The sequence below is a fragment of the Aptenodytes patagonicus genome, chromosome 4 (genome assembly GCF_965638725.1).
Source record: "Aptenodytes patagonicus chromosome 4, bAptPat1.pri.cur, whole genome shotgun sequence".
NCBI classification, from domain to species: Eukaryota; Metazoa; Chordata; class Aves; order Sphenisciformes; family Spheniscidae; genus Aptenodytes; species Aptenodytes patagonicus.
In genome coordinates, this window is record NC_134952.1 from 77824879 (window position 1) to 77852277 (window position 27399).

The 27399-nt window shown below is 45.2% G+C and overlaps 1 protein-coding gene across 1 annotated transcript in view; it reads right to left on the bottom strand.

Moving 5' to 3' along the window:
* FAT4 (FAT atypical cadherin 4) overlaps positions 1–25642 on the bottom strand; it is a 154223-nt gene extending 128581 nt beyond the window's left edge. The window contains exon 1 of the mRNA XM_076337545.1: positions 20351–25642. Coding sequence (XP_076193660.1) covers positions 20351–25642 — 5292 coding nt within the window. The remainder of the gene's footprint in view (positions 1–20350) is intronic.
* Positions 25643–27399: the final 1757 nt, after the last annotated feature.

Consider the following 27399-nt stretch of genomic DNA (forward strand, 5'->3'; position numbering starts at 1 on the left):
GCAAGGCAGGATTTGTGAAAATAAAGGGATGTGCTCAAGCATTAAGAAGGACCAAGGAAAAGCAATTTAAGAGTCAGAGGGGGAGAAAACTGCCTTTAGACATGACCATGGGCAACACTGGGGCTCCCCGACCTCTAGTGACCGGGCCCCAGCTAACAGGGCAGATGCAGAGGTTTCAAGTACTGGCATAGATAACTGCCCCACGGGGCACGCTGCTATGTGACTTACCTCTCAAACTACGGGGAACATCTATCCGAACCTGCCAAATATGAATTTGTAAAGTTCATTAATCTAAACTAACAGGTGACTAATATTTCCGAGACATTTTGGGTGAGCTGTCAGGGCACAGACCGAGTAATCTCCTCAGCGTGACAGGGTCTGGGTTGGGATTGGTGCCCAGTATCGTAGACCTTAACCAGAAGTTTATCCTTCCCCGTAGTAGCCTTTTTCTGCTTCTCTGTTAGTTTTCCTGGGCTATGACAGAAAGCTATCAGGATAACATCATAAGGAATAGACAGCAATACCTTCAGGAGTTACTAGTACGTTATCCATAGGAAGATACGTCGTCCTCTTCAGGAGCATAGTAGCGACATAAGCTCCAGCAGCAGAGCCATACAAATCTCTCAAAGGTGATGATAGGATGATTACATCCATTTCTTGGCTGTCCTCTACGTCATACGTAACGCGTGCTGCTATGTCTAAGATCTTCCGCAGTTGATACTACCATTTGGATTGAAATGTTTGTCTACATACGAAGGATATATCAAAAAATAATCCATCAACATGAAAATTTGTAAGTGTATGAAGTCTGTAAGGAGAGAAACAATTCCTTTTCCTTTACTTATATATTATTCCGTATATTTAGCTGATACAGGGGGACACATACATGACACACCTGACTGCAGTGTTCTCATCTAGGCTCAACTCTCACAATGGTATGAAATGGTTTATTATTTTCTTCTTCCCACCAACATGCATATTCTTACGCTGCTAGGAATGCACATCAGACCCTGGAGAAGAAAGCAGCCTAGTGAAAAAATAGCACTTAAATTAATCCAAATGCAGACAGTTCCATGCACTCTGCCTTGCATTATTATACTTGTCCCAGCCATAACTGAGCGGCTGGATCCAATGTCTGCCCAAGTCTCACAAACCTCCATCGCCTTGCAGGCGAAACTTTTTAGGTGCACAAATTTTTGGTAAGATATTATACCATATTCATAAAGGGAATGGATATGGTTTTACTACGCTAATTTTTTTTTAACTTTCACTGTTAATAATAATTTAGTTTAGCAATTAAGGAAGTCTTAAATATCAAATTAGCTATCCTACATAATTTCTCCAGAATTAGTCCTCTGTACGATAGATGCACCAATCGGTAGTTAAGCAAATATTAAGTAACTACAACATAATGAGTAGCTCCAAGCTACTTAATTTCTTAAGTGTCAGTGAACAAAAGGTGAATGTTTTTCAACTGACGCATGGAAGTAATCTCACCGGAGATGAAAGCTCTTTAAACACCATTTTTTATTAGATCACTTCTTTCGTGGGTTTACTTGATGAATATCCTTAATTTGAAGTATTTGGTAATTAGTCCGGTCAAGGACAGCGCTGCGTTCATTCCTACCCTTTACTCAACAAGAACTATTTTTGGTCTAAGAAATTTTGGTTTTTTAATCTAAGCTTATTTCTTCTGAAAGGGTAGTGTGTTTGTCCCATAAATTCTCAAGGAGAATAAATGGATATTAAAAACGGTTTAACTCTTCAAGTGCTACTTCTAAATTCAGTACGAAGTAGGACCGCAGTTACGGGATTAAATTAAGAGAATGAAAAAAAAAAGAAAAATACATTATTGTAGGAAAAGAAATGCACTTGTTAATCAAAGACACAGTCAAGTTGCAGTAACGTAGAGAAGCTCTGCAGCTTCCAACCCTTGTTTTCATCAGATTTACAGCGTAGGAACAAACCCTTACTTGCGCCACCGTAAGAGCAGCAGAACCTTCAGGAGCAACAAATTATTTCCCCGTTTGCGGCTGAGGCCAGATGTGATACATGAAACCAAAAGAGGGGAGATGCCTGCCCGAGGCTAGCAGTCGGGCAGGTAAACATACAAGAAGAAAGAAATGTTGAACTGATTTAAATAAATACAAATCTTTGGTTAATTACTTGTCCCCGCAGTAGCCAAACACTCAGGTCTTTTTTGCCTGCGCTCTTTTCATGTCAGCAGGACTATACACAGTTCCAACCTGGTTACTTCAGACCCTGAACAGAACAGTTATGAATGTACCATATAATGGGATAACAGCTAATGCACATAATCCGCGAGTAACAAAATAGGCCGAGTAAAGGAGATCTTTCTGTTCTGCCTGTAAGAAACCGCAGGGATGCAATGCGCCACTTGCTTACCAAAGAGATGCCAGTGAAGTCTTTCTAAGAAAAGATCTTTGGTTCTTAAAAATTGCACTACTTCAGCAGTAAACTCACAATGAAAAGAGAGCGCTCATTTGCATCGGCTTTAAACATCCATGTTCTAGTGCTACAAAGCCTATGGCTGATAAAAGTACTCTTTCTCCTTAGCAATAATTGTAATGAAAATGCAAAGATCTGGCAAGATATTTGCTTCTGAAATACTTCTCTATTACCATGGAGAATTTGGAATATCCACCACTGCACTGGAACAAAATGAAGATAAAGGATCTTGAATGCTACTATTATTGTTAGGATTTCTTTCTTCTTTTTTAAAGGCTCCGTGGATTTCAAAGGGATAAGAATTAATCACAGAAATAAATCAAATACTGCTGCCAGTAACAGAGAGGAAGAAGTGTTAAATAAAAACATTACCTACAAATGACTACACGCTAAAATAAACACACACACACATAATTAACTTTTGGAAATTAACAGAAAAGTAAAGTACCCACGGGTGCTGCCAATGACGGAGAAAACCAGAGTGCAATAGCAAGAAAAATACAGCACCTGTCTTCTAAAGTAAAGGTTTGTTACCGTACTGTTTTAAGCGATCCTCTCGAGTCAAAGCCTGAGTTCTTACACAAGTAGTTACTTTGCAATGATTTTACTCTGGACGACCGCTCTAGTAAGTAGTTCACAAAACCGAGCGTGAAAGGCAGGCAATGGTGGGAGCCCTCGGGGCAAGCCTCCTTCACTCCGTAGCATCATTGCACGTGCATGCAGGGAGTTCGTGGCCAGCCTGACTTTCCTCCCAAGATGATGCTTTGGAGGTGCGGGCTACAGGATTTGGAGCCGGGGCACAGGCGGGGGAAAAATAAGTAAATAAATAGAGCAAGCAATGATGGTTAGTTGGATCAGGGGCTCCACTTCACCTCTCGCCCCAGGGAAGGTGACATGATGTATCATCCCATTTTCTAACACCTTGCCCTGTCCACCTCTCTCCAGCTCTCCTATGTGAGGCTCTCTATACTCTGCAAAAGGGACGTGGGTGTTTGTCTGCCTCCCCTGCCAGAGCACTCAATAACCAGGAGCCCTCTGTGCCTGGGGGGGGGGTGGGAAATGACTTTGCAGTCAGCCAAGTGCTCATCCTCAGTGACCGCTGAAGCCCTGGCTGTGGACCACCGACTTCTCCTGGAGCCACGGGATCCAGCTGCATTCCTTCATTCCACTCATTCCTGGATCCCATTATCCACCCAGGCAGGTCTGCATTTGAAATGAGGGAGCGGTTACACTACTAACTAAATCCTTAGATAGCTTTCTTATTTTTTGGCAGACTTGTTGCAAGACAGAGTTAAAACCTGATTACTACGTTTCTGCCTTCAAAAGAATAGCTATTGAACACAAAAGTTATGTCTTTAAAAATGAAGAACATGGTTTTCTGTTTGATAAAGAAAAACATAAGCCTCTATTAAAAAAAGATATAAAGGACAGATAACAATTTTATAGAAAACTAAAAAAAAAAAAATAGATGAAGGCTCAGTACAGAGAAGATTCTAAAGAAAATGGGGTTATTCTGTGGTTCCAGTTATGTCAAGGATACAGTATAGTGGCCCATCCCATTGAGAGCAAAGTCCAGCCTTACGGAGGTACCCCTTCCCACCCAAAACAGGCACACAAGAAAGGAACCAAGCCCTAGGACATGCTCGGATGCCCCAAACCTACTGAAAGCTTTGATACTGATGTCCAATGCAGGCCACTTTCAGAAAATAAAGCCACTGTCACGATAAAAATTAATACAAGCCACCTTGGAGTAGAATTTACATTCCTCAAAAGAAAGTGAATCCTCAAGATGAGAGACCACCAGACCATCGCACCGCCAATGTTTTAGAAAGCCAGGGGAGCCAGACAAAACCTATCAGCCTGTAACACAAACACTCCCCTCAAAAGTATACCTTAGGCTTGGACTTGAAGTTGTAAATTTTTCTGACGACACTATTCACATGCTGCAAGAGACCTAATTCCAGCATCCATCAGGATAAAATTAATATTCAAATGCTTAGGGGTGCGCAAGCTGGCACTTATGAAACTAGCATTGGTTGAGCATAACTTAAAATGACTTTTAGGGGGCTCAGACGACAACGTTGAGCTGGAAGCTACTGACAGGCATTGACTGTGTAAACCCACAGTGCCGTATTTACAAAGTAGTTTTACAAAGGGTGTATCTTTCAAAATGTATAAATTAAAGTCACCACATTGAAACCACCCTGCTGTAACTTTCACATCAGTCTATACATAACATCTGTTAAATGGATTCAAGAGTATCGCAACATTACGTAAACTTTTGTATTTTAAAAGTTGTGGTGAATCATATAGCTATATCCTACTATTCTTCTTCATGTGATGGGGGGGGGGGGGGAGAGGGGGAGGGAAAAGAAAAAAAATCACAGCAATTTACAAAGTGCTATCAGCTAATACAAGGAAAACTCTTCCCCAAAAGAACAAAGTTTCCAGAAAGTAAACCAGGGGTCTTGAGAGAAGTTAAGAACAGAGAAATGTAACTAATGTCACTGAACAGGAGCAAAAACTGTGGTGCCCCACAAATCATGGCATCTCCAATAGGTTTGCATCTATTACATACATTGGGCTGTTCCAGTTGCATCCAAGTCATACAAGATCGATCAACCCTCTTACTGTCCCGTTCCCTCCTGAGTGCACCTCTACTCTGCAGGCTCCCATATGGGAAGAAGACATTCTTAAATAATTTGGAAGATTTGTATGATGTAAAAGCAAATAAATTCCTAAAGCACAACAGAAGCTCAGCTGTCCTCCCGCCACCCCGTTAGATAAAAATGAAATCCTAGTTCAGAGAGACAAATGAGAAGATAAATATTTTGATATGACAAATCTCAAGAACACGTTTTACAAAAGCATATGCTTTTTATACGTTATTCTAGTTTCAAAATGTCATTTCAGCAGAGTTGAATTTGATCCAGGTAAAAGAAGTAGCGAGTATTATGTAGACTTCATCCAAGAGATGCTTAATTACACGTTTCAGCATGCTACAATCATTGCTGGCAGTCACCAACAACGCGGAGTTACAAGTGGAACGTGACAGCCATTGCCAACTGCGTTAGACAGGGAGCCTTACCATTCCCTTATTTATAGAACAATTTTCTCATTTCCCCAGATGACACCAATGAAAAAAATTCACACATTCACAGAGAGCACGTCCCGAGTCTCATTACTTTTCACTAGGCATTTAGAAACATCAAGCCAGAGCAGTGTCATTTGGCTTAGAATTGGTAATAACTTACCAAACGCCCGGTTTTCAATTCCAGTGTTGCAACACACATATAAAACAACAGTTGGTAAATCGTTCAGTCTAGGTGTTACTTTATCTACAACCCAGGGAGAATGACAGCTTTTTTCTCTCCAGAAAACACCGAATGACTTGGAGCATACGTTATTATATTCAGATCTTGACAGCTATCACATGGAAATTAATGTTTCTGGCTATATATAGTACATTGTGAAATATTTGGCTGTGTTTCTATTGTGCACAACAACAACAACTCCAACCGCCTCATTTCTACATTCTTTTATAAGCATTTTATATGCTCGGTGGGGGGGACAGAAAAAGAACTTAGTTAATCATTAAGCTTTTTCTTTCTAAAAGCAAGCCATGCTGACTGCCCCAATTAATCAATGTCTGTGGGACTCGCAAAAGAAATCTAATGCGCCGTTTCTCTTTCAGAATCCTTTATTCTAAACACCAGACTTCTGGTTTTTAAAATGAAGAAATACACAGACAGCTAGGTATTTGTTATAGTCATACTAAAATATATTTTGGGATGGTGGTGAAAGACAGTATCTTTCAGCCTACTAAAAGCCATTCTTTTGTTTCAATACAACTTTCTTGAATGAAAGTTAAGAAACTATTAAAAAACTGAATTTCTTCTAAAGAGGAGATTGCCATGTAAACTTGGTTAAACGTTTACGAACCATTGAATACACAGTCTACTTCATACCCTTCCATCTGCAGGTGAACTTGGGGGCCATAGGAAGGTAGACCTGTTAGTATCAACCTGCTCTCAAGCACGCTACAAGCATTTGCTGGTTGCTATTCCTGATGTAAACAGAAACCTGCATCTACTGTGGGATTCACTACCCAAATTTAGCCAAATCTCAACTCCAGTGGCTCACTTTAAGCAAGGCACGCAGGTCCCAGCGTGGGCACTTTGGGAGGGCGAGTCTCCCACCCCATGATAGATGGGCACGTTCCCTTTCTTGATTGCCTCTGAAGGACAGTCTCTGGGGGATCTATTGTCCTTCCCTGAGGAGACACTGGAAGCCTTGACAAGTGGCTTATTAGTCTTACAAAGCTAAAGTTACATGCTCTGAATTCAACCGTAAGCGCTAGATGCATCTGGAGAGCCAAATGAAGAAATACCTCAATCATAACGTTACAGTCCCCACATTAAGCAAATACCGAGAGAAAACTTGCAGGGCAATGAGAGCTTGCGGGTGACTCCAAAACTCACCACCACGTCAACTGAAAGGACTGCTGGTCCTGACAGCAGTAACAGAGGAAAACAGCTCCATTCAAACTGCCTTTGGTGAAGTCCTTCCCCGCAGCGCACACTTTAAACATTTCTCAAGGATTTCCCGTTTCAGTGAGCAACCCATTTTATTTTACATAGGAAATATTTTATTTTCCTGTAAATCAGGAGGTGGTCTACAAGAAGCCTTGGTGCTATCAGAAGGTCAAATTCTGTTAGCCTTACACTAGTAGTCCTTCTAATCTCCGAGGAACTAACTAGAGGAGTGAAGACAACAGGATTTTGTAGTTAGGTCTTTACGAGTGCACACACTCAAGTTTCTCAACAACTACATTTTCTAAGCCTACATCTTCCCCCCATAAAGAACCATTCATATTCCCAAGAAATACTACTTTAAATAATGCTTTCATTAAGTTAAAACCTGTAAGATTATGTAGGTGGGCATATCGAGACAACCTTTCTTAGTGCTGCCTTTTTTTTTTTTTTTAAACTCCTGTTCTTTGCTTTTCCTAAGCGCAAGCAGCTATTAGTAGCTGGAATAGATGTGGTGTGTGTACAGTTTTTTAGGCTGTTTACATGCCCCCACCGAACTACTTCAGATGGCTTCTCCATTCTTTTTACCAGCCTATGTAAACATCAAGTACCTACCCCCCGACTTAGGTCGGATAAAGCAGCTAATTTTTGTCTTTTTAAACCTACACCACAACAGAAAGCACTCTAATACTAGATAAAGCTCCCCTTTATTTTTAAATAATACGAACAGCGAGCAATGCGTATGTTTACAAACGAGTTTCCAGAGTTTAACTGACTTCTCAATGGAGGCTCCTACAAAACTGTTCTCCATTAAGTTGCCCCGTAGTCCACTTTGCACTATAATTCATCGCTAGTTCTTTTCCTTGGAGTACAGTGCTAATACCATTGTCTTTTATTCCTTTTTACGGAGCTACATCCATTTAAAGTGCCTAATTATAGACTGCAGAACATCTTGATTTCCTTGGCAAAGGCAAGGTTTTTTGTTAGATGTTTAGTGTTTACCCTGCGTCACTTTCAATACAGATTTTAATCTACATAAATAGGTCTTTCTTATTTACTCAGGGCCTCATTTTCTGCTTGGTTATACCAATGTAAATGAAGAGTAATTTAATTAAATAAAATAGTTAGTGATGGAAAATTAGCATAACTCAAAGAAAAGCCAGTCCACTGTTACTAATAATTTCTTTTATAAATTCCAGATTCTCATGCTCATACGTCCTTTACAGAGCCAAAGCTGTAATAACAATGATACATTTTCACAGAAAAAAAGTAGCATTTTCCTGCTCACACAAAGGGCTTTTTTTTTTTTCCAGAGGGAATGTAGCTGGGCTGCATTTATTTTTCTATTTGTATAGTAGTAGCCACAATTAATAATCATAATATTATGGTGTATTTATAGAAGAGACTGCACATGCGAGACCTCAAAGCATCAGAAAAGCACATTCATTTTTATAGCACTGAATCTCAGAATGAAACACTGCCCGAAACTGATGGAGGGAGACAGCTTTGCTGCACCAAAAAAAAAAAAAAGTATCTCGATGTCTGTTTTAAAAACATAGATATGGGGTGATCAAGGAAGGAGAGAAAGAGCATTTAGGAGACTGTAGGCCAAAATAGCACTGTTTTGGATGAAGTTTGGCCTTAGTTATTTACAGTATACCATTAGGAGTATGGCTTTGCAACTAGGTTTTTAATACATTAGTTTCTATGAAAAACAACTGCAATATCTCAACTTAATGACTGCAAATTGAAAAAGATATTAAAAATGAAATTTGTTTGCCCTAGCATGAAGTCTCAAGTACCATCATGCTCACCAGCAAGAGCATCCTGCGGATTTCCAGCTGCCATGAGCAGGAGAACATTACTGCCATCATTTACAAAACAAGAATCTTTCTTAAGGCCTTCTAAAGAAATTGCCTAAGACTTTGCTTTAAATAGATGGAGGAAAAAAAGGTCGTGCTTCTACTCCCTTCTCCTCAGCCCTGCCCTGATGGATGGTGTTGCTCATGGGTGTAACAGATCCGACAGACTTGGAACAGCCACTATGTCTGGTGACAACGATTTATTTCTGCAAGCAACTTTAAAGTTCAGACGTACCATTTTTAGATAGCGGCGACCAGTTAAGTTCTACGACAATAAATAACAAATGCTAAGAACGACTGGACTTTGCCCAGGTTAAGAGTTTGTGGGACTCGCTCTCCTGCCACGAGCTCCCTTACACCTCCCTGTCCTGCGGAGGCTTGGCTTCCTCCTCTGCAGACAGAATTAGGCACTACCTCCTCAGAGGACAAAACGTTATTTATTCATTCATATGTGTGTATATACACATATATACATGTTTATACACACACACACACAGCGCATGGTAATAAACAAATAATCATGGTAATAAACGACCCGAGAAACAAGTGGCCATGAAGGGGCCGTGTAAGAGGAGAGCTAGCATTGAGGTTGGTTATGAGCAGAGGCGGCCACGTGCTTTTAAGGCTTCTCAGTCCAATTTTTAGGAGCTACTTTCAGCAGTGCATGGGGATTTTTCTATTAGCAGATAAGAACCGAAGGTCAGACAGCATGACATAAATCCCTGAGGACACATTATTGTTCATTTGTTACAGAAACCTAAAAGGAGGGCTTAGCTCCAGCCTTTGGCGTCCTACCGAGCAGGAGTATTGAATTTATACAACTCCTTTCCTACACTGTAAAATGTATTAAAATAAACATATTCATGTAGTCGTCTTCCTCCCCTCTTACCCCTCTCTCACACACAAACTCAAAACAGTACCAAGGAGAAGAAAAAAAAAAAAACCCAACAATAAGAGACACCTTTATCAGCCTCAGCCATCTGTGTTCCTTTAGTCTGATCCAAGTATTTTGGCAGGCATGTGCGCAGCTTGCTCCTACCCAATATCATCCTGCCCTGCAAGAAAACGTCCCCTCCCACTTCCTCCCCTCTCCACCAGCGCACGGGTCAAGCGGCGTTCTCAGGCTGTCGATTGCAGGACTTGAAATAATAAGGTATCGGTGCTTACGTTTAATTAATTACGATCACTTAACCTTATTCTGAGTAACTGCAACCCCACTTGATAACACGGCATGGAGAAATAAACAGATGATAAAAGCCCACGCAACTTTCAGTGCTGACCATAGGAATTATTTGGAGTTAAGAAATTCATATGTAAAAATAAAATAAAACAAGCTGATTCCTCGGAAGTTAGAAGTGCAGGAGTTAAGAGTGCTGTCAGAGAGAGAAAACAGTGGAAAGAAAACCTCTACTTCATGTAAGATCTCCACCACCACAAATTAGTTTCCAGATAATCTGACACGACCCTACTGGGGTTAAAATCTGAATTTTCATTAATTTGTTCACTGAAATCGTAAAGGTTCAAATTCTTTTCTCAAAGCAGACAGACATAAAAACTTTATTAGGCAACTTTCAAAGGGAATAGAACCGTGCTCAGAAAAAAGTCATTTAAATACACACAAACGAAAATGCAGGTCTCGAGTGTAAGAGTGCAATAAACTACTGAGTTCACCTTCTGTTTCTAAACAGCCTTGTAATTACAACATGCCTTCATATTTCAGACAGCATGACATTTTGATGGATTAGAAAGATTTGTTGTATTGAAAAGAATAAAGAATGTGGAATGGGGAAAAGCACCAGGCCACCTGAAGTGTAGTATTACGGAAGAAAACCCCTAGGAAAAATTCAAGCTTTAAGCACATATACTACAGATGTGTACCATAGCTCAGGCATCTTATTTATTCTTCTGAACTATTTCAGTAGAATTCTCTTAATTTATCAAAAATGATCCAAAAAGGAGACGACATGAAAAGCCCTCAACTCAGTTTTCTCTCTAGCTCTCCAAGGAACAATTTATCTCTTAGTACGCTGCAGGGGAAACATAATCCCGTATTTCCCCATACACAGCGCCGGTGGCAAACCCACACCTCTAGCTTAAAGTTTTAAGCAGTGCTTTTCTATCTTAATATACATATATGCCCCGCGATGCCAACTTGTTTTTTTCTCTCCCCAGCTGCTTCAGGATGCTACACATCAAATTCTTGTTTTGACAGCCAATTGCTATTGCTGAACTTATTTCAGCACTAGCTAGTGTTGGATGCTATTTAAATCAATTTGGTCCAAGCAGGATATAAATTCTGAACATAGCTTAAGACGACGACTACAGATTTGGGTAGGTGAAACATCACATACACATTCTTAGAACTAATAGTGTTCTCCTGGATTATATTTCAAGAAACGTCGCAGCTATCAAAAATAAAACTTTTGCCTAAAAACCCAAAGAGGGCTAGATATGAAGTGCTTGCTTAAAATTATAAGTTAATATTTTACTCATTCATATTCTAGACAAAAACACATCTTGAAAAGGCTTCAAAAGCATTAAAATGGAATATGCCTCCAAACGAATCCTTAAGAAAAAAAACTTAAATGATTTTATAACTAAAACTAACACTCACTAGCATAACTCACTGGGTGAAAAACTGTCTTCTGTTCATTCTTCGCTTCATGGCAGATGTTAAACTCGCATCAGCAGCAATATCAGAGCAGAGCTACGCATCAGCCCAGAGCAGCTCCGCACCTGATGCCTGGCAGAAAGCCGCTGGCAGGATTGCAGACCCTGCTCCCAAAGGCAGGACGCGCACACAGGTGCCGCAGCGCTGGTCCCGCTCCGCTCTCCAGGAGAGAGGACAGGAATGAACTGTGAAGCTATGATGGAGACCTCCAAAAGCGGTCGCTCTCGTAGCACAGCTCGTAAATCCACTCTTCGTTTCCATCAGGGACAGTGACCATTATGCTCTGTACTAATAAGCTGCCCCGTAAAAGATCTATCCAACTAAGGCCCTGGAAGTGAGTCAAAACTAACTTGTAAGACACAGAAAGTCTCCAGCTCATCAGTTTTATCAGTGCTGTTCATACAGAATCAAATAAGAATTAGACAGACGCGGGGCAGGGCAGGCTCCGGTACAAAGCCCCCGCTCCCAGGGGAGGCAGGGGCACTTGACCTTTTGCCATGCTGGGGCAGTAGGCAGGCCCAGAAGACACCTACCGATGTCAACCCTTGAAACAGCAGCTTTAGCGTTCTCTTATGCCCTTAAATTTATTTAAAAAAAAACACCAACCCAAAACTGTCAGAGTTCACGTTACTGGGGACACGACACACTGCAGCCCAACACAGGCACACGCGTGCGACATCAAACACAACGCACGACGACTTCGCTCTGAACCTTCATCACTCATCTTGTACCACAGGTACTACGGAAGAAACAAGCGCGTCCTTCTTATTTCCCTTCTGAATCTCCTAAAAACTAACGCAAAGAGTCACGCTGCCATGCTTCCCTCACCTTTTACACACTACTTTGCTCGTAACGGCAACCTGGGGCTTGACTCTTGCTGGGAACAGTCTAGATAGGTACCTGATGAGAACCAAAAACTGTACAGGCAGATGGTACAGAGCAGAAAACCGCAGTGTGAATTGATCTAGTTTGGTTGCTTTCCAAGCACATCCAACTGAGTGGCTGAAAAGGGAATTTGACACGTGCATGTACATGCGTATTTAGAAGAGCATAACTAGCCACGAGGCTGGAAAACGTGGATATATGAAATCAAGTTACGATTTTGTGTTAATGCTGACGATACTTCACATACTAGCCATATGGCACATCTCAAAGCTGTTCCCATTTGTTTCACTTAAAGATCTGTGAGAAAAATCCTTTCTTGTGTTTCAGCTCTACTAGAGGATCCAGATCAACTTCATGGGGCTCTTAGGAGTTAGCTGCCCTCGCATGGCTGCTGCAGGGAGCCCAAACTTGGCCAGGGAATGCCACCTCCAGGCCACAGAGTAGAGAGGGGGGGAAGGTGATGCATTGCGAGAAGATGATCTCCAGAAGAAGGAGCCCCCAAAGCTCCTTCTCTCTGCCTGAGCCTCAGAGGCCGTTGAATGTTTTCACCACGAGCACGCCTTTCTGTCTATAGAGCTGGATGTCTGGATGGCTGCATTAAATATAGTAGAACCCTTATACACTAACTGAAGATCATTATGTCAATACGAGCAACAGCCTATTAACAGTGTGTGTGCGCGAAGACTGCAGAATATGAAATGCTAAGGCAAACGCTTGTTTTCATTACTTCTTGCATAGCTGTTGGCACGTAAATTACCACTTCATAATAGGCTCTTTGACATTCTTTTGCATTAACTAATGCGACTATATGTATTTTTACGGTGCAATCACAGCTATCAGTTTCCATCTGTTCTACTGTCCTTTTGGTATGTTATTGCTCTGAGGAAGTAAACAAAAATAGATCACTACAAAAACAAACCTGTGTGACAGTCTAGACTAAGCGTCTAATTAAAAATAAGATTTATTAGAATAGAGAGAAACTTCATAGTAAAACAAAGACACAGTTTCTCTAACATATCTGGTATTATTCTTGGCAAAGCGAAGTAAGGCTATAAATTTACTGAAACAAATCAGTATGGTACTGATGTACCATACTGATCTGGCATCACTTTTCCTGACTACGAGAACACGTTAGGAAAACTCTTTGTTTTACTGCAATTTTAGTCACCGTAAATTTCTTTTCTAATTAGAACCCGAGAGTATTGGGGCTTGTCTACACACAGGTTTTGCACAGACACAATTACATGGGTAAGAAGCCAAACGGACTTAACACTAATGCTACTCCCTAGTCTAGACACAGTTAAAACGAACTATACCAGTATAACTAGGTCATGCTAAGGGGTTGCTTTGATATCAATTAAACGGGCACTTTGTTATCGGAGGGCTGGGAAGTGGCCCTTGGAGTGGTGGTTCAACAACATTCAACCTCTGAAAAGACTCAGAAGAGACCATGGAAACATCTGGAGCCTCCTTCCATCAGTCAAAAGGGTGCGAACATCCTCTGATGAGATGCAGTCTCAAGGTTCAAGACATGCACAGGAAACGGGAAAAGGCAACAGCAAAGATTTCAGGAGCCAACGACAACATAGTCTTACCCCAGTAAAGCTAGTGGTGAGAGCTGGAGACACCAAGAGGGCAGGCAGGCTTTGGTGACCAACTTCTGCAGTTCTCCTAAATGGACAGCCACCGATTGCTTCACCTAATACTAACACATGGAAAGAAAACTGCACTCCCAGCAGCTCAGGGGGGGGCTATCATTTTACATGGAAAAGGAGTTGCTTATTAACATCAATAGAACCCACGAATCATTTAGAGATTTGCATGAAGAATTTAACACTTAGCAAAAATAAGCACATGAAAATTTTGCTCTGGTTTTGGCTATTATTTCTAGTGTTTGCATTCGAGATGCATGAAAAATAATATTTTCCATAACAAAGAATGTTGTTTTTAAAGTCTAGTGCTTTTTAACACAAAAATTATGAAGTGACCTCACATGCAAAAATGGCCAGAGGCTGCTAAAATACCAAAGAAATGAGAAATTCTAGCTATTAAGAAAACGTAGCAAGGCAGAATCATTAAAGAAATTAGAGAGGATGAAAAAAGGGACAACTTTGAACCAAAACCCACAAATTGGTTTGGAACAGTTTTTGACATAAGGCACATTCATCTCCTACTCTAATTCAAGGAGAGCTTAGAGATCCCTTTTCAGATCAGTGCAAATGACAGCAATAACTTAAATAACCACACGTTTCTCAGAATCAGCAATATCAGCACCAGGAAGAAAAAAAACTGGCTTTGGAGCTGGGACAAGGCAGCAGATTTTCATTGTTTACTCAATCGTTTCATAAGTAGTTTCCTTTGTCAAGCTACAATTAATGTGCCGTGTATCATTAAAGAATAAAACGATTTATAAATAGTATGAATACAAGGAGTACCCCATTGTTCTTATTTGTACTGGTAAATACGAGACATGCCAGATAAGACTTCTCTGAAGCGGGTTTCAAATTCTCTTACTAAATTTAAAGCCCTCCACCGTTAGCCAGCTTGGTTAGAAAAGTAACACCTTCAATGTTTTGCCCCACCAATCCACCCCTTTCCCTCTCTGAAGGGGATGTTAGGCCTAGCCCCGCATCCCTGAAGCGGTACCCAGCCCAAACAGCACAAGGGATGCATCGTGCTCCTATGGCTCAGGCAGCCTCTCCTGCAACGTATTCTGTCATTCCTGCTTAGCAGCATCTTCCCTTTCTTAGTCCGGGTTTGGAGAAGACTCATTCATCTCACTCCTAGGTCCAGTGAGGACCCCCGGGGTGCAGGAGTGACACAGAGCTAGCTAAGCCACAGGACCTAGGCTGGGCTGAGTCAAAAAGCTCCACATAAAGTAGTTACATCATGTGATCGTGGTTTTATGGCCATGGCTGAGGTTCACACTGAGTCAAGGTGAAATGTCATACGATTTTCTTTCCAGGGGAAGAGGGCCATTCATTCTGCCTGTCTTCATTAACTTCCAGATCTTTACTATGCCAATAGTCTACATTGTCTAAAATCCCCATATCTTGCCTGACTGAAGAACACTTTTTTCCTAGACTATGGATTTGGGAGATAAAAGCCTTGCCCGCCTTGGAAGTCGAAGTTTCCCAATAGTGCCAGTCATGAAACATAGCACAAGAAGCAGGTACGAATGTACAAATGCAAAAGAAAACTCAGCACCTCATGTTTCCCTGTCTGAAAATGAAGGCAAATCACCCCTCTCTTGAGAGCATGCTAATATTCACAGGTGAAAACTGCTACCACAATCATTGATCTGCCTCTCCAAGTATTTCCATTTTCAAATCAACGCCCTCGCTAAATCTTTCATTTAAAGTTTATACGCTTTCCTCATTTATACCCTTCTCTCCCTTCCTTGGAAACTAGGAACCTATTTAAAAGTATATGAAAGATGTTTAACTGAACAAGTAGTTCACCTCCCAACCTGTTACCCTCTCATTTGCCATACACGATATACATGTTAGCACATCACTGGTCCCTAGCAAATCTACTGCTCCTTTCAAGGAATCCATCCACTGAAGGGTTAAACACGCAAACTAGAGATCCTGTCTAATTCTGTTTAATCCCTAGTAACAGAGCACAGAAGATGAGGTATTGTCCCTGGGTTCCTATTATTACCGCCAGCCGAGAAACAGGGTACAACATACGACCACCCAAAATATCACACAGCATACGATTATTGTTTTGAAGGCAGGATTGAATAAAGTCACATGGTTTTCAAGTGATGCCAATATGCATTAGTCATTCTATATTAAATATAAAATCATGATGGTGAAACCCTCAGCCCTGCCTGAAGAGGTTAAAAGAGAATTTATGGTGGAGAGCCAAGAGAAAGGAGCTAAGCAATTGCCAAGTCTTTTCTTTCAGCAGAAACACGTAAAAAGGGTGTAAAATGGCAAAGAGAATGGCTCCCTTCAGGACACCTACATTATTTTTTTCTTATCTGAGAAGAACAGCGCAACACCTAATGATTAATACAAGAAGGGAAAAACTAAGACTGACCACAGAACACGTTCACACAACGTCAAATCATCCCGTTTGTCACTGTAGATTACACAGAAATAGGCTAGAAGTCCAAAATAAAAAAAGCTTTCAAATTCATTAACAACATCCAAAATTACACCACTTAGCTGTAAAACACAATGGAACAAGCACTTGGGTTTTCTTTGCAAATCTCAAAGTATTTGGTCCTTTGAGCACAAAGCTTTACCTCACGACTTGCACTTTTCTGACACCCCCCCCCCCTTTTCTCTCCATACAGTAATAACAAGCACAGAAACATATACAAATATGAAACCTAGTGCTAGAAAAAAAACAATCCTCACACTGTAAATAAACTGTTCTGTGTTTTCTAAACTCTTTGCTGTTGCTTCACTGAAAATATAATGTAACCCTTCAGTTTCAAGGCACGTCAGCTGCTTTGGGTTCAGAAGGGGATTCACCACAGTCCTGCCGTTCCAGAGCTCTTCCCTCGGCCCCTCTCTTCAGAAAGGGCTAGTGTACAACCCTGGTAGCTATGCAATCAGTGGATCTATAGTCTGATCCTATAGGGCAAACCCCAGGGGTGCATGAGAAAGGCTGGAACGAGACTTTTTCAGTTGGAGCACTGGGTGGATCTTCTCAATATAGTTGATATTATTATTAATATTATTAAAAAAGTAGAGTTTAGTGACAGAATTTGGGAAAAAAAGATATCACACCATTTCCCAAGGACAAGGATTGATTCACTTCCAGAGTAAGTGGTTTCACGCAAGCCTGCTCTTTTATACTGCCTGCTGGCTAGACAAAGCCTAGTCACTGTTTCGAAGCTGTAAGTATCTCTATTTCACACCAGGTATCTGCCACCCAAAACCATTCCTAAAGTCTACATTAGACAAAAGAACTATTAACTTTCTTGCTGCTGCTGCTCTCCTCATCAGTCTCAGCCAGCAAGTTTAACACCGGGTGGCTCCGAGTGCTCAGTGGTTCACTCGCATGCTACAGCGCAATTAAGATGATGTCTGGCATCAGGGCAGAAGGCATAGCAGGCAGTGAAGAAGAATGTAGAAGTTGTTAAGCATATCCTACTACTGTTTTTCCCTTTTCTTTAACCACGTTCAGAAACAAAACCCAACATACTCTTCATAAGAGAAGGAAGAAAGAAAACACACAATACTCGAGCTTTTTCCTCACGAAAAAAACCCAAACAGAAAACAAACAAACAAAACTTATATTCAGCTTATCTGTTCAGAAAGCTGTCAGGTATAGTGGTGCCAGTCCTATTAGGCTTTGCCTGCACACCTGCATCAATGCTTTACAACTTACTTCTCAAGGGGGAATCTAAAAGTCAGTCAGTCTTCATCTTGCCATGTATATACCAAAAAAAATTGAAGACATTATGGGCAAAAGAACACTTAAGTTTTGTGGCTTTAGATATTCTACAGGTTCACCCGCATTCATTGTCCCTCATCAGTGTTCTGGTTATACCACCACTCAAGCCATCACCTTTAAAACCAGGACTGGAATAAAACATTAAACCTTCTGAATTATACATTCGATGCACAAAGACTTCAGCATGAGTGTGCTTTAAGGTGGGTTTCCAAAAATAAGAGATAGTGTTCACATACTTGGGTGCTGGCTGGTTTTTTTATGAAAGAAGACTGGCAGCAAACTCTCAGACCAAAACGTGTGCACTGCATACATCAAACCAAAACCAAAAAAAAGTTGCCATCCAGAAGTAATACGGAAAAAAGCTGCATTGCTTATTCAGCACCTACTGACAGTCAGCTTGCACAAAGAATGTCACTGTAGTAGTTCGTGTTCACATGTGGGACAGCAAAAGCCATTCCAGAGAAATTCAACCAGTCACAAGAAAGACTGCATACAGTTATGTTTTTTTTAAAGTTGATAGCTGATTATAATTTATAATATATTTCTGAAGCAGCACAGTAAGCTAATTACGTTTGGGAGAAGAAGCATTTTAGAAGCTATAAAGATACGAGTAATATGAAATCCTAGCTCCCAACCATTGCTTTCAGCGTTCTTTACAGAATAAAACATTTGCTTTTGATTTCAGGAGTGGTTTATATTCAACAGTATAAAATTTGTTTAAAGTTTCAATGGTTGTTCTCTCCCCTGCTCACCAAATATTTGTATTAAATACTTCTACAACGTGCGAGACCATAGGGTCTCCTACGAATCCTTCTCCAGTCAAGAAACTCTTTGGTCATGCAGGCAGACTTAAAGTTGAAGGACTGTGATCCAAATACCCACTGACAAAGGCTTAACCCTCAAAACAACTGTCCATCAAGACAAAATATGACATAATAATAATAAAAGAAAAAAATTATAAAGGTTTAATCTTTTACAAATTACTAGCAGGGGTACAACGACTATATAACAGGAATCTTCTCATAAAATTAGCATGAATTATTTAAACCAGCAGCACTACTAGAACAGGTCATTTTCTAATACACTACCACTCTTCAAAACATGCTAATCAACAGCACATAGCACACACACTAAGGTGAGCTCTCTCATATGTGCTATAAAATCTTTGAGTTTGAACAGTGCTCAAACTCCCTGCCTAGCAATTACTTTGTAGAGCATCAGTCACTGCCAGTACAGGAGAGCGAGGTTACATACCTATACAGATCATACTTAAATTACAGTAAAACAACAAAAAAGTGGCTATGAAGAGAAGGAGCTACAGCTGCCAAGTAAGAATTAGAAATACCACACCTGCGAAAATCAAAAAGAAAAAAACCCAAACCACCACAGTATCCTTGGTGGCTCAAAACTAAGAGGTAATTCCCAAGAGGAAGGATAGCTGGGGGTAATGCCTGGGACGCACAGGGCTAGGCAATGTTGAGGTAATGTGTTCAGCTGGCGAGGGAAGTGGTTGAACCACTACGCACTACCAGCATCCTCTGCCGGTTGACCCACTCAGCAGTGCCAGTCCCAAACTTCCAGGAACTGCAAGTTAAATGGCTCATAGTGAAGTGCAGAAGGCAGGTCCAGAAGATGGTGGAACTTAAAACAAACACAAAGCTCCCTTTCACACCAGGCTTCTCGGTATTCCCGCAGAAGACAGCAAGAACGGTGTAACGATCAGCTCTGCAGCTCAATTACCAGACAGAGCAAATAAAACATTTGTACTTCACAGATGACGTTTCAAACTTGTTTTCCACCCTTTGCTCCTCAAGCTAGTCATGCAGAGAACATTTAAAGACTCTTCAGTCAAGGCAAATGGCTTTGCGATAAGGAAAGTTGCCAGCTAAAAATCTTACGCTTTTACCGTGTGTCGCATCCAAGAACAGAAACAAGACCATTTTCACACTCATCAGTGAGGGTAAAGAAGTAACCTAAATTGGAGATGCATGAAGAGACCTATCTGAGGGACTTAACCAGGCAGGGACACTAAGCACATCCAGGACTTGAGACGCTAGATGAGCTGTTCAGACAAGAATCCCCTACTGGCCAGTTCTCAGACAAATACTGACACAACGACTGTAGTGGAAGAAGTTCAGTTATAATTCACATAGGAATAGAAAGACTTGAAATAATTAACGATTGCTAAAATGAGAAGGCATGCAAAAGTCAAAAATGCCCGTGATTAAAGCTTTTAGCACCCGAAGTATTTAGTACCTAAAATTTATTTGACCAACATTGTGCCTACAGTAGCCAAATTTAAGCACTATGCCTAAGCCTCTCTCAGATTTCTAGAGGCAGCTTTGAGGAAAACAGTTTGAGGCATACTAATTGAAAGGTTATCTTTAATGAATCAGCAGACTTGGCTTTCAGGTCTTCTGCTGTGCCCTACCGTCTGTAAAACAGCTAACAACAAATACACAAAATGGCTCATTTAGAAAGCAAACAGGTAAGTAATTACTTAGTAAAAGCTTTACCTCTGCTCGTTGCGTGCGGGGCAAAACAGATGACTTTTCAATGGCATAAACATCCACCAAGTAGAGACGGGCTCCTTGCTCCCTGTCCAAAATGGCAGCGGTCTGGATGACACCAGTATGGCGCCCGATGGTGAAGAGGCGCCCGAGACTCTTATCTTCGCATCGGACGGACACGATGTAATATTCCACCTGAGCTTCAGAGCCCCGTGGACTCGCCGCTTCGATAGATATCACGTTTGTCCCGATAGGCTCGCCTTCTTTTAAGATGGTTATGTATTTTGGCTGAGTGAAGACAGGCCCATCAACCCCTTGCAGAATTATAGTCATCTCGGTGGTGGATTTTCTCCTTTCAGGGCCCAGATCCGTGGCAGAAACTATGAGATTGTATATGAGCTGAGAAGGCACCAAAGCTGACGCCACTCTTAAATCTCCACTATAGCGATCCACAATGAAGGTTTCGGTATCTCCATTGATTATTTCATATTCCACTTCTCCATTGGCACCCTCGTCAGGATCTGCAGCAATAATTGTCGTTAGGATGGAACCGATCACAACTGAAGGGTCGGCTGCGAGAGCATTTTGCGATATGAACACAGGAACATTGTCATTTTGATCCGTCACCAAAATGGTCACATTCTTCAAAGCAAATCGTCTGGACTCCACAGGAACAGCCTGATCGGTGGCTTTGACTGTTAACTCAAAGAGATTAGCAAACTCACGATCTATTTCAGCACTGGTAAATATCGTCCCTCTCACTTCATCTATACGGAAATGATTACCCCTTGGCATCTGTTGAATGATTGCATATGTTAGCTGCCCATTAATATCCGCATCTGGATCATGAGCAGTCACAGAAATGACAGAGCTACCAATAGGAACGTTCTCAACAATAGATTTAAAGATGTCACCCGGAGGAAAATTAGGAGGGTTGTCATTAAAATCCCTAACATGTATTACCACTGACATTGTAGATGACCGTGGTGGCCTTCCTTGGTCTTTTGCTGTTATATTTAGCTTATACAGAGACTGTGTCTCAAAGTCCAGTTTCTTTGCAAGAAAAATACTACCGGTGTTGGGACTGATGCTAAAGGTCCCATGATTGTTTGTCCCCGTAATGCTATAGTGGAGGTCAGCATTGTCACCTGAATCAGAATCAGTGGCAGTGACAGATGACACAAGTTCACCGACTCTCATATTTTCCAAGACATCCACTAACAAGGTTGACTTGGGGAAGGAAGGACTGTTGTCATTTTCATCCAATACCTCAATGCTCAACATGCAAGTTGAACTTAGGGAAACTGCTCCAGAGTCTACCGCTTGGATGACGAGCGAATACGACGCAGTAGCTTCATGATCTAGTTTGCCTACTAAGGTCACTTGACCTGTGCTACTCTCTATTGCAAACTGTTTTTCTTCGTTTCCCTTGATTACAGAGTAATGAATCAACCCATTAACCCCTTCATCAACATCTGAGGCGGAAACTCTCAGAACCTGTGTCAGATTCGCTGCCAATTCTGATACAGTAGCTTGGTAGAGATCTTTCAAAAATTTGGGGGCATTATCATTGATGTCTTTCATGTAGATTTGTACAGTTGCCTGATCCTTTAGAGGCTTTGGCAACCCCTGATCTGTTGCTATTACTGTGAGACTAAATACTGCAGCTCCCCTTTGTCTCATAAGAGCTTCTCTGTCAAACTGATGAGTGCTTCTTATTTCCCCAGTTACCGTGTTCAGCTCAAAATCCGGCTGCATATGCTCAAATGAGTACCTGACTTCACCATTTGGCCCAAAGTCTTTATCTACAGCATTTATTTTACCTACATATGATCCACCTCTCTGCTCCTCTTCAAAATAAAATACATAGTTGGTACTGTTGAACAGGGGCCTATTATCATTTACATCCTCCAGAATTACGGTAACATTCACAGTAGCATTGAGCGGTTCCACTGCTCTATCAGAGGCAACAACCACTAAAATATATCTTTCCTGAAGCTCACGGTCCAGTTCACTTTTTATATACAGCTGACCATCTGGGAATATGCCAAAGGCATCCCCAGTATTTCCTTCAACTATACTGTAAGCTATTTCACCATTCACTCCCGAGTCTTTGTCGGAAGCCTGCACCTTAAAGAACCTGGAATTCACAGGCTCCGACTCCAAAATGGTAATTTCATAGGAAAGCTGGTCAAACACAGGTGGGTTATCATTTACATCATGGACAGAGACAGTCAGGATAAAGTTAGAGGACAGCTGCGGCACCCCCATATCCAAGGCCAGGATTTCCACCTGGTAAGACCCAGCATTTATGTCAAGTGGCCCTATTAAGCTTATGGCACCTGTGTGTTCATTGATTGAAAACAAGCCCTTTGGGTTTTGCTTAAGGCTGTAAAGGACCACGCCATTAACACCTTCATCAGGATCAAGAGCTCTGGCCTGGAATATGGTATGCCCGGCTTTCCAGTTTTCAACCACATTTACACTTTCCACCGCGTGAACAAAGTGTGGGGAATTGTCATTTAAATCTTTGACAGTTATATTGACCACAGCATCTCCAGTTATCGCCCCACCGCTAGCAACCACCTTCAGCTGGTAAAATGCTTGCTCCTCCCTGTCAATAATACTGGCTGTGGTGATCTGCCCCGTCACTCTGTTGATGGCAAACATGCCCCTTTGGTCACCTGTCGTAATAAGGTAACTGATGTTGGTGTTGAGGTCCATGGTGGAAGCAAGAACAGTACCTACGTGGTAACCTAGGGCAACATTTTCAAAGACAACAAAACTGTACATGCCCTGGCTGAAAACAGGTGGATTGTCCTGGGTGTCCAAGACAGTGATGGTGACAATAGCTTGGTTCTGCGACTGAAGATGGCCACCATCAGTGGCCACGATCTGCAACTGGTAAGCAGTTTTCTCCTCCCTGTCAAGGGCTATTTTTGTTGTGATGACTCCTGTCTGGCCATGGACCTGAAACCTGGAGGTGTCTCCAGCTGAGATGCTGTACTTGACCGTCCCATTGGGTCCCAGATCAGGGTCCGTGGCAGACACTGTGGTCACGTAAGTTCCAGCTGGCTCATTCTCTTGGATATGGGCAAAATACTGAACGGGGTAAAACACAGGGCTATTGTCATTCACATCCAGGAGAGTCACGTTAACTCGGGCTATCGAAGAAAGGGGAGGAGAGCCTAAATCAGTGGCCAGGACCTGCAGGGAGAAGTGAGCCTGCTCCTCCCGGTCCAGCTGCGAGATGGTGCTGAGCTTGCCCGACATGGGATCCAATCGAAAGATCCGGCGAGGGGTCACCGAGGAGGGGCCAACCGCTGCCAGCGCTGGCTCAGCTTCCTGCAGGGAGAAGCGGACAGTCCCATTGTCCCCCAGGTCCCCATCTGTGGCGCTCAGGACCAACAGCTCAGTTCCTGACAGGGAGTTTTCAGCCAGGGACACCTGGTAGCCCTCAGGTTGACTGAAGCGAGGTTTGTTGTCATTGACATCCAGGATGGTGACCACCAGCTGTGCGTAAGAGAACTTGGGCTGCACCCCCTGGTCACGGGCACTGATGTTGAGCACCACCTGAGAAGCAGTCTCCCGGTCCAGCCCACTGGAGACAGACGTGCCCGCAGCATGCCCGGCGGTGCCACCCTCGGGGCCGGCCGTGGTGACCAGCCCGCTGTGCTCGCTGATGCGAAACCAGCCAAGCTCGTTGCCCGAGACGATGCTGTATTTGAGGTTGGCATTGAGGCCCGAGTCACGGTCCGTGGCACTCAGGCCCCGCACGTAGCTGCCCAGGGGCACCTCCTCACTGATGTTCACCCTGTAGACCGACTGCCCGAAGACGGGGGGGTGGTCATTAATGTCATTCACAAAGATCACCAGGCTAGCTACTGAGGAGCGGCTCACAGGAGCTGCCACCGCCCCATCAGGGGAAAGGGAAGAAGTGGGGGAGCCCGGGGGTGGTGGCAGGGCCCCGTAGTTATCCGCCACCGCCACCGTAAGGTTATAGGCTGGGATGCGCTCTCGGTCCAACGCGGCTGCTACCTTTATGAGGCTGAGGTTGGGTACCTTACTGCTGTGCACCTCAAAGTGCCGCTGCTCGTTTCCCGCCAGGATCGACACAGAGATGTTCCCGTTGGCCGCAGGGGAGTCGGCATCGCTCACCGTCAGCAGGGCCACCACCGTGCCAGGGGCCGCGTTCTCATCCACAGAGGCAAAGCGGGAGGTGGCCGGGAAATAGCGAAACTTCACCCGAGGCTCGTTGTCATTGACGTCAAGCAGGCGGATGAGGGCCTCAGCCCGGCCGCTCAGCGCCGGCACCCCTCGGTCCATGGCCTGCACCGTCAGCGAGTACTGCTGTCGCATCTCATAGTCCAAGCGCTCCCGGATGCGGATCACCCCGCTCTCAGGGTCCACCTCAAACGGGAGGCTGCCAGCCCCCTCCCCACCGCCACCGCTGCCGCCATCACCTCCTTCCAGGCGGTAGCGGATGTCAGCATTGGTGCCTTCATCAGCATCAGCTGCAGCCACCTGAAGAACACTGGCCCCAACAGGCGCATCCTCAGGCACTCGTGCCTGGTAAAGAGTCTGGCTGAAGATGGGTGGGTTGTCATTGATGTCCTGGACGGTGACGTTGACCTGAAGGTAACCCCGCCGACGGGGCTCGCCCTTGTCCTCCACTTGCACCAACAGCTGGTAGGTGGGGGTGGCCTCCCGGTCCAGCCCACCCCGGGAAACCAGGTGCAAGAAAGCTCCTTCACCGCTGGGGTTGAGGGTGATGTTGAGCCGGAAACGCCCCTCCTCGTTGCCGGCCACAATGCGATAGGAGCCGTGGTCTACACCATTAGTGCCACTGTCGGCATCAGTGGCCGTGTCCAGGATGAGCTGGCGCCCGCTGCCCGTGTCCTCCTTGAAAGTCACCACGATGGAGGGGTCGGGGAAGACGGGCGCGTTGTCGTTGAGGTCGAGCACCAGGACCCGCACCTCGCTGGGGTAGGTGGGCTGGCTGGAGAGCACCACCAGGTCCACCACATCGCTGGCCAGGCTCTCGCGGTCGATGGTGGCGCGGGTGTGCAGGGCGCCCGAGGTGGCGTTGATGGCGAAGAGGGCGTGGTGCTCGCTCAGCCGGTAGGTGAAGCCGGGGCGGGTGGCGATGGTGCCCACCCAGGTGCCGGGCGGCTGCTCCTCCAGCACCTGGAAGACCTGGCGGGGCTCCGCGGCGGCGCCCAGCGGCAGCAGCGGCAGCAGCAGCGACAGCAGCAGCGGCGGCGGCGGGGCCCCGCGGACGGCGGGGGGGCGGCCCATGGCGCCCCGGGGGGGCAGCGCCCCGAGGCGGGGACCCGGCGCCGCTGCTCTCAGCGGCGCCCCCCGGGGGTCCGGCTCCCCCCGCAGCCGCCCCGACCGCTTCCGCCTCCCTCCCTCTCTCCTCACCCGCGGAGGCTCCGCTCGCCCTGCCCCGCCGCGGACGGGAGCAGACCCGCCGGCGCGCCGCGCTCACGGGGCGTTCTGCCGCTGCTGCTGCTGCCGCCGCCGCCGCCGCTCCTCCCGCCGCCGCCGCCGCTCCGGGGCTGGGGGGCGGCCGGGGGCGCCGCGCCGCATCGCCGCTCGGCAGCCGCCGTCGCTACCGCCGGGGGCCCCGCGCTCCGCCGCTCCTCAGCGGCCGCCGCCCCGCCACCATGCCCGGGCGCGGGCGCTCACCGGCGATGCGGGGCGCCGCCGGGTTCGTAATCCACGGCCGCGGCGCTCGCCGCCGCCCAGCCCCAACTTTGCCCGGCGCTCATTGATCCCTTCCCTCTTGACGCCCGGGGCCGGCTCCCCCCACGGCCTCCCATTGGCCGCCCCGCCCACCGCCGCCCCGCCCACCGCCCCGCCCCGCCCCGCGCCGCCCGGCGGGGGCCCCGCCGCCGCGCGCACCTGGGGGGCCGCCCCGGCCCCTGCGCCCGGGGGAGGCGGCCGCCGGGGGGGGGGGGGGGGGGGGAAGGCTGCCCGCCCGGCCGGCCGCCCCGGGAGGAAGGCGTAGCTCCCCGCCGAAAAGGCGTTCGTTGTCGGGTGGAGCGGGAAGGGAGTCGGGGCGGCGGGGACCCGCCGGTCGGGCTGGGGCGGAGCGGCGGCGCGCCTGCCCCGCACACCGAGGGACGTGGCGGCGGGCGCTGCGCGGCGTCTTATTTTTAAAGCAGCTCTTGAAGCAACTTAAGGGCTGGGCGGCGGGAGAGACGGGTTCTCCCCGGGAAGGTGCTCCGCCGTGCAGCGATAAACTTCCAAGCAGACGTCGCGTAAGCGGCAGCGCGGTGCTGGGCAGCCCGGGGCCCCGCCGCCGGCCCCGCCGCCGCCGCGCTCCAAGCGCGGGCCGGGAGCGCCCTCTGCTGCCCCGCCGCCGCGGCGGCGACCGGAGCTGGGGCTCCTCGCTGCCCCGGCGCTGCCCTGGGCGGGGGAAAGGTGGAGCATCACATGGATGCGGGAGCATCACATTGGAAACGGCGTCCTCGGTCTCGGTGAGATCTCCGCCCGACCGAAAGCCCGCACCTTCCTTCATCCCGATAAAGGCAGTGCCTTTAAATGACCCGGAAAGCCCTAATCCCGCCTGCCTGCGGTCACCGCCAAGTCTGAGGGCAGGGACGGCCCCGAAGCCAGCAGTGCCGGCGGCAGCAGAAGTCTAATTCTGAGTTTGTTAACTTGCACATGCAAGCACGGGTGTAAACACGGCGGTCGACCAGCCTGTAGGCAGCAATTAAGCTGACAAGGTAAATCCGGTGTAGCCATGTAACAAATCGGCAAATACGGAGTTTATTTATCCTTGTGAGGTAGTTAATGGACCTGGCAGTGGATTTTCCAACATGGGAAAGTAAGAAAAGAGAGAAGTTAGGTGAAAAGAAACAGGGAGAAGGTATGAGTAATGTGGAGTTGGAAGAACTGTGAGGAGGAGGTGTCAAAGGTGGTTTGTTCCCCCTATTCCCCTGCATTTGATGAAAAAAGGGGGATCGAATAAACCTTAGCAGGAGTCTTGTCTGGAAGCGGTTAGGAAGGAAGAATCGGTGGTTCCTGTCCCTGGATGGTATTGTCAT